This window comes from Maylandia zebra, linkage group LG19 (assembly GCF_041146795.1).
Source record: "Maylandia zebra isolate NMK-2024a linkage group LG19, Mzebra_GT3a, whole genome shotgun sequence".
NCBI lineage: Eukaryota > Metazoa > Chordata > Actinopteri > Cichliformes > Cichlidae > Maylandia > Maylandia zebra.
This window is the reverse complement of record NC_135185.1, coordinates 6,388,287-6,400,493: the sequence shown is the minus strand read 5'-3', so window position 1 is coordinate 6,400,493 and position 12,207 is coordinate 6,388,287. Positions and strand designations below refer to the sequence as shown.

The window sequence follows — 12,207 nt, the reverse complement described above, 5'->3', positions numbered from 1 at the left end:
CTGCTGTGAAAACACACGTAAGGACTAATATATTTTAAGACTACTTAAACATAAACTGAGGGAGGAAAGTGTGCACATCGCTTGTACATTGACACAGCGTGAGCTAAATAATGTCGGTGATATAATGGATGTAGCCCCATCTTCCTGCACCAGTCCACAACAAAGTGCATCCAAAGTGTAGTCCCTTTTCTAAATCACAAGACTTAAAAACACATGTTTTTAAATGGAGCATGAAATTATTTTAAGCACACATAATAGCTCTGTAAACTCTGCCCAGGTCGTTGTTTAATTTGAAAAACTACTGTGCTCTGTGTCTTCTGTATAAAGTAAGTAAATGCTCCTGTAACCAAAGCTTACCTGTAGTCTTCTGCTAAGCTGGTAATCATCTTAATTACAGTATCGTTAGAGAGTAATAATGTGTAACAGAACAGAAACTGATGAGGGAACGGGTACTGTTGTTCAGCACAGCTCACCAAGTTATGCAGAAACCTGTTGGTGTTTTTTACTTTTTAGATCTGCCAGATCGTCTTTTATGTCCGCTCAAATTATGGTTGTCCAAAGTAAACTATACATATCTATAATTTTTTTCACAAATCATTATCTACCTTTCATGTACTAAATTTAGTGCTAGTTTTAACAACCCCGCATGTTTACTTCTTCTTCCATGACCAGCTAATGTGTTTACTTTATTTTTAATGGGAGGGGCTGCAGAAACCAAAACACTCAACTTTGCCGAGAAACACGTGATCTCATATCTGTGCTCTGATTCGCTAAACAGCCTGTCAATCATCCTGAAAGGTGTGTCCAGATGAGAGTTTTGTGGTCGAAGGAGACTCCGCTGAACACAGAGGAGAAACACACGCTGAAGGAAAATGTCTTCAGTTCCTGACGGGAAGAAACTCATCCGTAGTCCCAGCGGCCTTCGCATGGTTCCGGAAAACGGCGCCTTTAGCAGTCCTTTCTCGCTGGACGAGCCGCAGTGGGTCCCGGACAAAGAGGTGAGACAAGCGTCGGATTTGGTTTGACAGCGACAAGCGATCACAGCCGTGCAAACACGAGAAGCTTAACTAAGGCTTTCCGGTTGTAGTTTCCAAAATAAAATCACCTCTCTGTTAAACTAGTGGGAATAAAATTGTAAAGTAAGAGTCTAGTGGTAGCTTTAGCTGTAGTTTTGATGATGTTGTATTTTATTCATTGTAGTACAACTTGAGAAAAAAAAATTTGTGCGCTGTTTTTTGTTTTTATAATCCTGACAGCAAAAGTCACTGGACTATTTTCAAAAGGAAAATACAAGGAAACATTCAAAATTAACAAATATTTACATTTTACATTAGAATAGTGATTGTTTGGGCCTTTAAAATGTAAGACCCTGTTTCAACTTATCAGTGATAATCACATGGTGTTTAAATAGCTGCTTTTATTTGAACGATAGTTCAAGGACCAGATATATTTATCAAAACGTGTGGGCGTAGTAAATATTTCTTTTTAATTTGTTTTTTATTGTTATTTCATACAATCAGTGCTTTTCAGATTAATTTGCGTATTTATTCTGAGTACATCCAGTACAGATGGTCACTATATGATGATCCTATCCATCTTGAAAAATACAGTAACAGTATAATGACAGATTCAAAATAGAAATATTTAAAAATAATAAATGCACAGTTGATGATAATAATCTAAGATGCATCTATCCGATCCTTTAATGTTGTTAACTTTAATAAGTCAGTTTTTAGAACAGTAGGTCTAAATATGTCTATTAAATTATTAAAAACAACACATCTTCTTATCTGTTGCTGTAATATTTCTAAATGTTTCTTTGCTCAGCCATTGGTTAATTGTTTGGTTTAAAAGTCGTGACTGGGTGGGTTATACTATCACACCTAAAAACTACAGCTCGACTCTAAATTCAAACTCTAGTCTTTCGGTCGTGCGCTGTGATAGGCTTTTATTTTTTGTAGTGAAACGGCTCTACATCCGGCTTACATCCTGCTGACTGCGGCGAGCTTGACGGCGCTCCGGACATCGCAGTTGGCCGCTGGACTGGGCGTTGCAGGCTGTCACGGCCAGCCTGGCAGCAAACGGAGCTTGTTAGCTAGTTAACAGCTACAACTAGCGGCAAACTTAATTGTAGCGTTTGTCCGCGTCACAGTGACGAGACCCCTCTGGTTGTGTGCGTGTTTGACTACCAGCACGTAGGTTAGCTAACCAGCAGTAGGAGCTAGCCCTTCGTGCCTCGAAGGCTGTAGTTTTACAGTGCAGTAAAACTACAGCAGGACACACAAAGACTGTCTGTCTGTGAAAATGTAAACTCTGGCTGCACACAGGGACACTTTGACCAGACTGGCAAAGTTAATCATTTACTATTTGCTGACCTCAGCCTTCAGTTCTTTAATAAGAGGAGCAGGAATTAAAAACAAGCCTGGCACTAATTACAAACCCATATCTTCTGATCTGCCAGTGATAAATCATAAGTTTGATGGTTTAATGAACAGTTACCACTTGTCAGTAATGACCATAAGACACAAGAGCCATTGACACATACTATTTTTATACCGTTATTATTTACACATACAGCTGCAGATCTATTGTGGCTTGGCTAGCTGCTGATACTTGTGCAAAACTTTAAAGCAGTACTTTAACTGAAAGCTGTCCAGCTCAGCATGTTGTGTAACGTCCTGTTTTTTCCACTCTTCCCGTCTTTCAGTGCCCCAGATGTATGCAGTGCGACACCAAGTTCGACTTCATCAAAAGAAAGGTCTGTTTTGTTCCTGACAATGCGAACTCTGCAGAAAATCTCGACTTCCTGTCAGACTGGACAAACATATGGTGGACAAACCAGCGTTTAGTATAAATGTTTTGTTAAAAAATGTGAGGCTTTCGTTTGTGTTGCGAATGCTTAGATGAGTTACTCCTCCTTGGATCATTTAGTCAGAGCCGTGTGTTGATATTTCCTGCCAGTGTCCACCGACATAACGCTGTAAGCCTCCTGCCACCATTTCATTTTACATCTGTCGAGTTAAAATAATCACCCTTACAAGTGTCTTCAATATTTGCCTCTTTTGCCATTATCAGAGCCAGCTCTAGACTGCTGACTGAAGTCAGTTTCTAGGTCTTGGTTATCTTGAGGTTTTAGCACAGTTTTGATATTTTTAAGCTTCCCGATTCTTTAAAAGTGCAGTGAAGCAGATGTGGTTTTGCTTTGCCTCAGTCTCTTGTAGTCTTGTTGAGAAGTGTTTCTTCATCAGCTCAAAGTCTCTGATTAAAAAACACATTCTGTCCAAAACTGACACACTTACTCAATCAGAGTGCAACAGAAACCCACCAGCACAGAGGTGGATCCCCCAGGAAATCAAGGGCTTCTATTTATTTGTTATCCAGGCCTCAGAGGTCTCAACATTCGATGTAGGCAAGCCAAAAAATTTGGGAACTAATGTAACTCATGACTCACCAAAATCAGTGATGTGGAAATTTACTGGAAATTGCTCTGATAATAGAAAAAAATAGACGTAACAACTTTGTACCTCCAAAGTCTGCACAATATCCATTATACATGTTATAATAAACTTTATTAATTAGTAGTGGGATCTGTTACCGTACAAATTAATACAGGAGCGAATGTGTTCGACTGCAGTCAAACTGGAATAAAACAAGGAAAGTGGACTCTTCTATATTGTTTAGAAACTGTTATTTGAAACCATTAAACACATTTTATGCTAAAAACTTTAGAGTATAAGGATATCCTCCATAGTTGTTTAACGTTACATAAAAGAAGTTGTCCCTATTATCATGTTTAGTAATTTGCAGATAATGTCTTTTGTTTCCATATAAAAAAGTAGGAGAAGTGCTGTGTCCTCATCAGAAATGAAATCATATCTACTTGTTTTGTTTAAATTGTATACTCTACTGTAAGCTGTAGGACATACTGTGACTGAGAGTGAGTCAGGCACACAGTTGGGGGTGTAATAGGAGTTCTGATTGGTTGGAAACGGTGCTGTATCTCAGCCAGATTGTTTTGAGATTTCCTGAGAACGTCTGAAGTGCCTAACACAGACATCCTAACCCTGACAATCGGCCAGGCAATCAGACTGTCTTGTGTTGTCTCCCACAGCACCACTGCCGGCGGTGCGGCCGGTGTTTCTGTGATAAATGCTGCAGTAAGAAAGTGCCGCTGCAACGCATGTGTTTTGTTGATCCGGTGCGGCAGTGCGCCGAGTGCAGCCTGGTCTCCCAGAAAGAGATGGAGTTTTACGACAAGCAGCTCAAAGTGCTTCTGGGAGGTGAGGACTCTCATACTTTAAAAAAAGGCTTAGATCCAGAGCGTCTGCCTGGGTTTTGTTTTCCTGTAATCATGCTTCGACACATTGACTCCATGCAGAAAGCCGGAATATGATCAAAGTAATTTCTGAATTAATCTTATCAGTCCCTTCCTGGTAATCCTGTTGATTGTGGGACAGTGTGCAGCTATAAATACACAGCAACAGTGTGGCTCCTTATCAAGAATCCATCAGCAGCCTGGAGTGTAGAGGAACAGCCGGCTGCACGTTTGGAGTTTGTGTGTGTTTGTATCAAAGGCTCAGTATGAAGGAAAGAAAGAAATAAAGATGAAGAGCTCGAGCAGCAAACACTGCCATACTTTGTTTTCTCCTCCTGTTTGACAAATGAGCCACTGACTTGGAAACAGTCCTCAGGTTTTCACTCTCCACTCTCGTGATGCCTTTGTTAGTGTCTGAAATGTGTTTATGTCCGCCGTAACAGGAGGCACCTTTGTTGTCACTTTGGGAACGTCGGAGAAGTCTGAAACCATGACGTGTCGCCTCTCCAACAATCACAGGTTAGCTCTTCTTTAAGTCCGCACATACTTGACATACCAAATATTTACTTTACCTGAATTACAAAAAGCTACCTGTCACATCTGGCCATGTTGTTTTTTTCCCTTCTATGAAATGTCTCCGTCTGCAAATTAGGCTGCCAGCTGAACAGGATCAAATATGTCCGCTGCAGTCTTAGGAAACATAAATAACATCTGTACTAGAGATGGCACGATACCACTTTTTTATGTCCGATACCGATACCGATATCATAAATTTGGATATCTGCCGATACCGATATGAATCCGATATAGTGTTTTTTAATCAACAAAACTGTTTTTTAAAATATCTTGCTGCATTTTGCAAGTCTGCAAGTTCATACTCAAGTTTAAAACAACAACTACACTAAAGCTATTCTGTTATACCTGTATACAAAAAAAATATTTCATAGTTCAACAATACTGATCAATCTAATAAACTTAAACCTACACCATCCTCCCTATTCTGGTATTTTAAAGAGTACTTAGCGTAAATATTAAGCAACCTAACTAATAGGGTTCCAACTCCCAGCAACAACAAAAATAAATAAATAAAAAATAGGGAACCACCCCTCACGCTCCACCTCATGATGCTTAATCGACGTAATCAACCTTAATTTGATGCAGTGTGAAAAAAATGCACAGAAATCAATTATTTTTCAAGAAATATTAAATAGATTCAACATCTTTCTTCAACAAAATTGCAGACTGCACAGATGGTACCTTCCCAAAGGAAAAAGTACTATAGCTTACTAGGGTATATATATTAGACTTAATAGTCACTATATACAGTAATTGACTTCTATTCATTTTACATCAAATTAAAACTTTGGGTGTCAGATAATTATTTATTAAAAGCTAGACATTTTAAATGAGAATAAGAAAGAAAAGTATGTCTTTGTGCCCCCTTTTCCCTGTTCATGCCCTATCTGCCCCCCTGGCTAAACTTTGCTAGATCCGCCCCTGCACAGTTACCAGCCGTCAGCTACGTAGAAAAAGATCCTCGAGTAGAAAGTAATATTAAATAAATTCTAACAACAGCTTATCAAGCTTAAACGTGCTGCTGTTGTTCAGCCGCTGGTTTCCTCTTTCTGGTGCAAAGTGGGCCAAAAACAAACCAGAGAGACGGACTCGCGACAGAAAAGCCGATCAGCTGATCATTAAGCAGTTTCACGATTGAAGTAGCAGCCGGAGAGCGAGAGGCAGTCGCTTGTTAAGCTTAACGCAGGAATGCTTTACAAACATTCAGAGATGGACTTACACACTTGCTTTACTTCTCTCGGGGATAACTTTGTCGGAGATGAAATGCCGGGTTGCTAGCGAAGCTCCAAATGCTATCCAGACCACCGACAGGTCCCGCATGCCACAGCCGCTCTATCACGTGATGCATACTGCTCCGACGTGCTAACGTTCTGAGGCGAGTTACGGCGTGTTGCAAGTTTTGTGAGGTGCTTTCATGATATTTAATGGATCGGATTACATTTTTTATTTTTCTCCGATATCCGATCCAGTAATTTAGGTCAGTATCGGACCGATACCGATACGTAATATCGGATCGGTCCATCTCTAATCTGTACACAACAAATAAGTACTTCAGTTTTAACAGTTGTCCTCGAGGGGGGGAAAGGGGAATGCATTTGAATGTTTTTGTTATAAAGAAGAGTGGATAGCATAGATTCAGATCTTACATTAGCTCATAAAATAACGAGAATACTTATAATTAATATTTAAAAAAAAAAAAGTTTTATTTGCACCAGTTTTTGGTAAGCTGTCTGTCTCTGACCTGAACGTCAGATATCTGTTCCTCGATGGTGAAAGCCACTTTGAGGTTGAGCTGTCTCGGATCTCCAGCATGCAGATTTTGACAGATGGGACAAGTCCAGGAGGTGAGTGTGTGAAATAAAATTGTGTTACAAGTAAGCATATATATGCGTGTGTGTGTGTTTAATTTTTTGAGCACCTTTCTCTCTGTTTCTTTCTCCCGTTTCCTCCTCGAGATGTTGTCACTAACTGATAAATTTCTGTTTTTTCTAAACTAACAAACGTTCTTTTCTCTGCTGCTTTGGCCGCCCGGTGCTTCTTCCTCCGGGCTCAGAGAATGACATTCACACTTACACCAGTCTACTGGACAGTCACTTTATCTCTGAAGGTTAGCTTTCATTTGCTTTACAGTGTCCGTCTGTCAACAGTTCCTCATCGATGTCGCTGCATTTCTGCATGTTTCCCACATCAGCTTTCTTTCTTTTCAAGGAAGCTGCCTGAAAATGGAGCGTCTGATACATCTGCGGTTCCTTTTTTTTATCACTGGGTCCCCGAAGCATCTCAGAGGAAACTGAAATGCCAAACATTTCAGTTTGTTACTCTGATCATGATTAATATCCTAAGCAGCCTGATTAACCGATTCATTTGGCAGAAATTCAGTTGATGAGTAGTCATTCATCAGTCGCCAAAATAATCAGACGGTTCACTCTGAAGGTCTTTCAGGGATACATGTGGGCTATTTCTTTATCATTTCTTTACAAACTGGGCAGGAAAAGCTTCCGAGTTGATTTCATGCTGCAAAACAAATCCACACACTGGTGAGCGGCGAATGATCACAGGATCGTTTCCATGGTAAAGAAACTTTTGCATAATGCTCCATCAAATGGTCAATGGGCATGTCAGGATTCAAGTGTATTACAAGGACAAATCATGTGGGCAAAGTTTCAGCAGAAGGTGCAAGCCAATTAGAAAGACTGTAAAAATGCATTGATAAAGGCCTGTGAGGTATAGGAAGTGTATAGCTTGACTTGGTGTCCTAACAGCTCTTAACAGAACAGGTGCACAGCAGCCCAAAACATACTATGAAAGCACCCAGAGAATTTGAGTTTTCACTCATTAATAGAAAAATCCCCTCAGCTGAATGAGTTGATGAATGCTACAATGCTCATAAACATGATTTCCATTAGAGAGATGAGTTCGATGCTTTTGGGACACTGAACCTCGACTGTTGCATGTTTCCTGACATGAAATCATTTCATCATCAGTGTCGTCACGTGCATTTCCATTAGTGTTTGCCTTATATTGTTTTAAAACCGTCGTCTGTTTCTGTCCTGAGTTTACACTCTTCTAGTTTCTGACATATGTTAAATCTCATTTGAAAGGGTCCAAGGCTCAGTAGAACTGTGATTTCATGGGGAAAAGGGATATGTAGTGACTTAATTTGTGTGTCAGACTATGTGTACAACTTGATGTTTGCATGAAAAAAACTAAAATGACCTCTTTTAAAGTTGCTTTTTTTGTTGTTTGACTCAAAGAATACAGTTTACTTAACAGACAGAGGATGTCTTTCAGTCATTTTTTAAATATATATATGTGTGTGTGTGTGTGTGCGTGTGTGCGTGTGTGTGTGTGTGTGTGTGTGTAGGAGGGTCAAGAGCCAGTGGAATGCTACTCCATTACAAGCCGATGGGCTCTCAGGATGTCCAGCAGCTCCGCATGGAGGCAGCAGATGATAAGAAGGTGGCTTCATTATGGTTGTCTGCAATGCACAAGGTAAAAAAATAAGCAGCACACCTAAGACGGTCCATGCAGTGCAGATAGGTAACAGTTGCCCAGCCCACTTAAAGTGCCTAAAAATGGTTGGAGAGGAGTGAAAATGATTTATTATGCTGGAAATAAAGAATTGTGCTAGCATAAAATCAGGTCAGGGACACACAAGAGTCCCTCCCTACAACAGACACTGCTTTATGTCCTTTATTCACACACTGGTCCTTGCCATCACCAGTGTGTGAATGGGTGGATGACTGAATGTCTAAAGCGCTTTGGGGTCCTTAAGGACTAGTAAAGCGCTATACAAATACAGGCCATTTACCATCTAAATAATAAGTAAAACAATCAAAACAGAGTTTTGATTCATGCATCAAGTTGTAGTCCCACAGATAATCGCCTCAAATGTAAGCTTATCAGAAGTGAAGTTTTGAATGTATTACTGTAAGCTGAATGTTTTGGTTTGTCAGTCATGCAGAGAAGTTTCTGCATCTAATATTCAGCTATGAGTTTAATTAGTTACACATTTTTCTACATTTTTGGGTTGCAGAGAATAATATGGCTCTGAATAAGCACCTCTTCATGTTTTCTTGATGTTTTTCTGTTTCATGGTGTCATTGAAATGCTTCTCATTAATATGGTCAGTCAGCCTTATTGCAAACATTTGATAAAAACATGGTGGCGTGCTAAATAACAGATCAAAAGGCAGAACAAAGGACAGCTCAGGCTGATTATAGTGCTGTGGAGCAAAGTCTGGAAAGGTGGATGTAGTATCATAACCTGTCCAGTGGCGCCCCCATCAGGCCAGAGCTTGCACTTTTATTTATTTTACATGTTTTTACATTTTATTTTATTTTTTGGCTAAAAAAGCCATCAGTCTCACACAGCACTGTAGCTGAATGTGGTCTGTAGCGTGCTTGTTGAGACAAAGCAATAAGAAATCAAGAGCGTTTTTATTTCCAAAACTATGGAACTCTAACTTTTTCTCTGCCTGTTCTTTCCAACAGGCAGCCAAACTGCTGTACGAAGCTCGAGACCAGTGAGGACCAGAAGCGAAGCTCCAGGCAGCACACACCCAAGTGTTTTGTACCCATCTCGGTCGGGTTTGGTACCCTTTGGATATTATTAACGCCACTTCCTCTTCTGCTTATCTGTCCGATTCCTCATTGGTTCTTGATACCAGTTCCATTCATGGTAATTTTTGCAAATGTTTGTATGAAAAATGACTTTTATTACCTCTATAACCAGTACTTTGTACATAATGTTTACCACAAGTACGCTGCTTGGACCTATTTTTAAACTTTAATTTTTTTTTAAAAGAATTTATTTGACGTTGACTTCATTTAATCCTCTTTTGTTTTAATTCATAAATCAGGGCATGCAGCATTAATGTTTCGACTCAAAAAATATAACAAGAAGAAGAAGGTTTGTTCTTTTTTGCCAATTTAAAATTATTTATAGAATTCATTAGATTTTAATTTAATTTTTTAAAACATTAAACATGTCACAAAATGAGGCATCGCACCTTTTTTATAAACCACCTTCCATGGTTGAATTATGGTGACATTATAACTTTGTTATGCTGCTACAGGAGAAGTGATGAAGTGTGTCCTTGCAGGTTTACTAGGTCACCTTAACAGAGCCAAGCAGGGACTTGGTCATTGAACTGTCCGCAGTAGCCAGATCTTCCACACAGAGCGTCATCACAAGTAGTTTGAAGGACAAATCCACCCTGAAATCCTTTATCGCAGACAGAAAAGCAGCTTTCTGTGATGCTACCGGCACTTCAGGATTCAGCTGTGCTGCATTTCTGGTAATCTCATAATAAGAAAAGGTGTGAACAAACACAGTTGTTCCTGAAATGCCAATAACATCACAGACTTGCATCCAATTTATATGAAAGTAACATTACATGGTGGATTTTTCCTTCAGTGACAGTTCCGTTTAAATGTTGAAAGTTTAGGTGAAATCTTCTTTTTCAGTTATTAGCTGCTTCAAATATTCACAGTCGTACATCTTTAGGCCTTTTTGTCTAAAAACTTCAACTTTTCACTGATTCTAGTGAAGTATACACACAAATACATAAATGCTTTAAATATAGTTTCATGCATTAAAGTTTTGTACAAAATATATTGCTGAATACTCCTACTTTAGCACAAGCTGTGTATGTATTTGCATAATTTTTAAAGCTGAACATATGACTCTAGTTTTTGTAATACTTGTATATTCCTTTTTGCCATTACTCTAAAGCCCCCAAACATTTTTTTAATCTTTATTTTTGTCATTATTGTGCAGACCAACAAACAGGATGTCAGATCTCAGCTATCCATCAGCCATGTTGAATTGACGGGTCTTTCAGTTAGCAGGTTGTTACTTAGTTATTCTAATCAAAGACATGATGGTTAAAGTGTTGAGCACAAGAAAACTATAATTTTCATTTGCTTTGCAGACAAATTTATATGCTAAAGTACTCTATTTTTAAAGAAGAAGAAACTGAAAGAAGGTGAAACTAAAGGCTGTTTAGTATGTGGCTTTAGTGTTCATAGAAGCCCAGTTTTTACTGTTAAAACAGTTTAAAATGGTGGTAGTTTGGGGAACTTTGGATGAAGCTGTATAAAAATCATTGTCTTAAAAACATTTATTAAGTAATAAGCGTGAGCATTGTGACACAAAGTCACATTTTCAGGGGTATGTCATGGTCTTCAGCACAGCGGCAGATACTTACTGTCAAACTTTGAGCATATAATAATAATAACAGGTCGTCATACTGTAGGCGGCGTATATACCGGATGGCAAATAAATGAACTTCCTGTCAGGAGGAAAACCCTGGAAATAGTCAGTAAAATTAACTTTTAGGTTCTCTTTTTTTAAATAAACTGTGTACTTCATTCTACATCTGAGTTAACGTGTCCGTTAAACGCACAGCAGCTCGTCAGCTGTTAATGTTGTAATGCAAGTACAGTTTGGTGCAGTTTTACAGGCATCTGCGTGTCTTCCTTTTTCCCCAAGCTTGAGGAAAGAAATTAATGGTTTAATAGAGCACAGAACGGGCTAACATTTGGTGAAATGTCTGACTCCCCCCCCCCCCCCACTTTACCGCTTGTGAAAATCGCAGTGAAAAAAAATGTTCTCCACCCCAACACACACCCCTTTGTGACAAAGGTTATTTTTATACTCACCTGAGAATTAATGTTGCTGTTATTTGGTTTCATGTTCTTCGAAGAGACGATAGTGAAGTGTTTGTTTGAGACATTTGTGTGTTCCTGCTTTGAAGTATTGTTGTACATTGACAGGGTGTAAAGTTTTCCCATTCAACAGTTGCTGGTGATGAAAACGGGTGTTAATGACTGCACAGTCTAGAACAAAAATGATCTTTAGTCATGCATTCCCCCCCCCCCCCCCAGTACCGCATGTTGCACACTAATGGGATATTATTTTTACTCCTGTGTTAATTTTATTTTATTTTTTTTAAATCTCAGTAACACTCTGAACTGAAACTAATTGGTTCAAGTTTAATCAGTTGAAAACAGATGCACATCTACAGACTTTTGTATCGTTGGCTCAGTGTGCAGCTCTTTCTTTTAAAATGTAATGATTTTATTTTAAGTTTGCACTACATTTAAAATCACCAAGTCAGCCAGTGTTTGTATCTGCACTTTATGGCCACTTTTTCCCTATCAAATCTTTTATTTTGCTCAAAATGCTAAACTGCATCCCTTCGATGGATTTTTCTTTTAATAAAGTCCAGTGTTTTTAAATCTGCTGTGCTGTTGTTATTTGAAAATGGGATTCCTGTATGAGGCGAAGAAATGCTGACCTGGTAGAAGATT

The 12,207-nt window shown here is 39.0% G+C and overlaps 1 protein-coding gene across 3 annotated transcripts; it reads left to right on the top strand.

The window, feature by feature from the left end:
• The first annotated feature begins 788 nt into the window (after nt 1–788).
• On the top strand, nt 789–12,135 carry zfyve21 (zinc finger, FYVE domain containing 21). 3 transcript variants are annotated; one of them, XM_004554696.6, is made up of 8 exons: nt 792–998; nt 2,708–2,758; nt 4,112–4,280; nt 4,759–4,834; nt 6,644–6,735; nt 6,945–6,998; nt 8,256–8,383; nt 9,385–12,135. In XM_004554696.6, exons 1-8 carry the CDS (start codon nt 873–875, stop codon nt 9,418–9,420), a joined length of 732 nt encoding a protein of 243 aa, XP_004554753.1. In that variant the 5' UTR covers nt 792–872; the 3' UTR covers nt 9,421–12,135. The 3 variants fall into 3 exon arrangements, with proteins under 3 accessions (XP_004554755.1, XP_004554753.1, XP_004554754.1); XM_004554698.6 differs by lacking the exons at nt 8,256–8,383; nt 9,385–12,135 and adding an exon at nt 7,100–8,235 and having other exon boundaries at nt 789–998; XM_004554697.6 differs by lacking the exon at nt 6,945–6,998 and having other exon boundaries at nt 793–998.
• The last annotated feature ends 72 nt before the right edge of the window (nt 12,136–12,207 follow it).

Bases quoted from the DNA above. Each gene is read 5' to 3' on its own strand.
- zfyve21 (XM_004554696.6), top strand. From the start codon at position 873: ATGTCTTCAGTTCCTGACGGGAAGAAACTCATCCGTAGTCCCAGCGGC. The intron at 4,281-4,758 runs GTGAGGACTCTC...CCGCCGTAACAG, and splicing joins GCTCAAAGTGCTTCTGGGAG to GAGGCACCTTTGTTGTCACT. The intron at 6,999-8,255 runs GTTAGCTTTCAT...GTGTGTGTGTAG, and splicing joins CAGTCACTTTATCTCTGAAG to GAGGGTCAAGAGCCAGTGGA.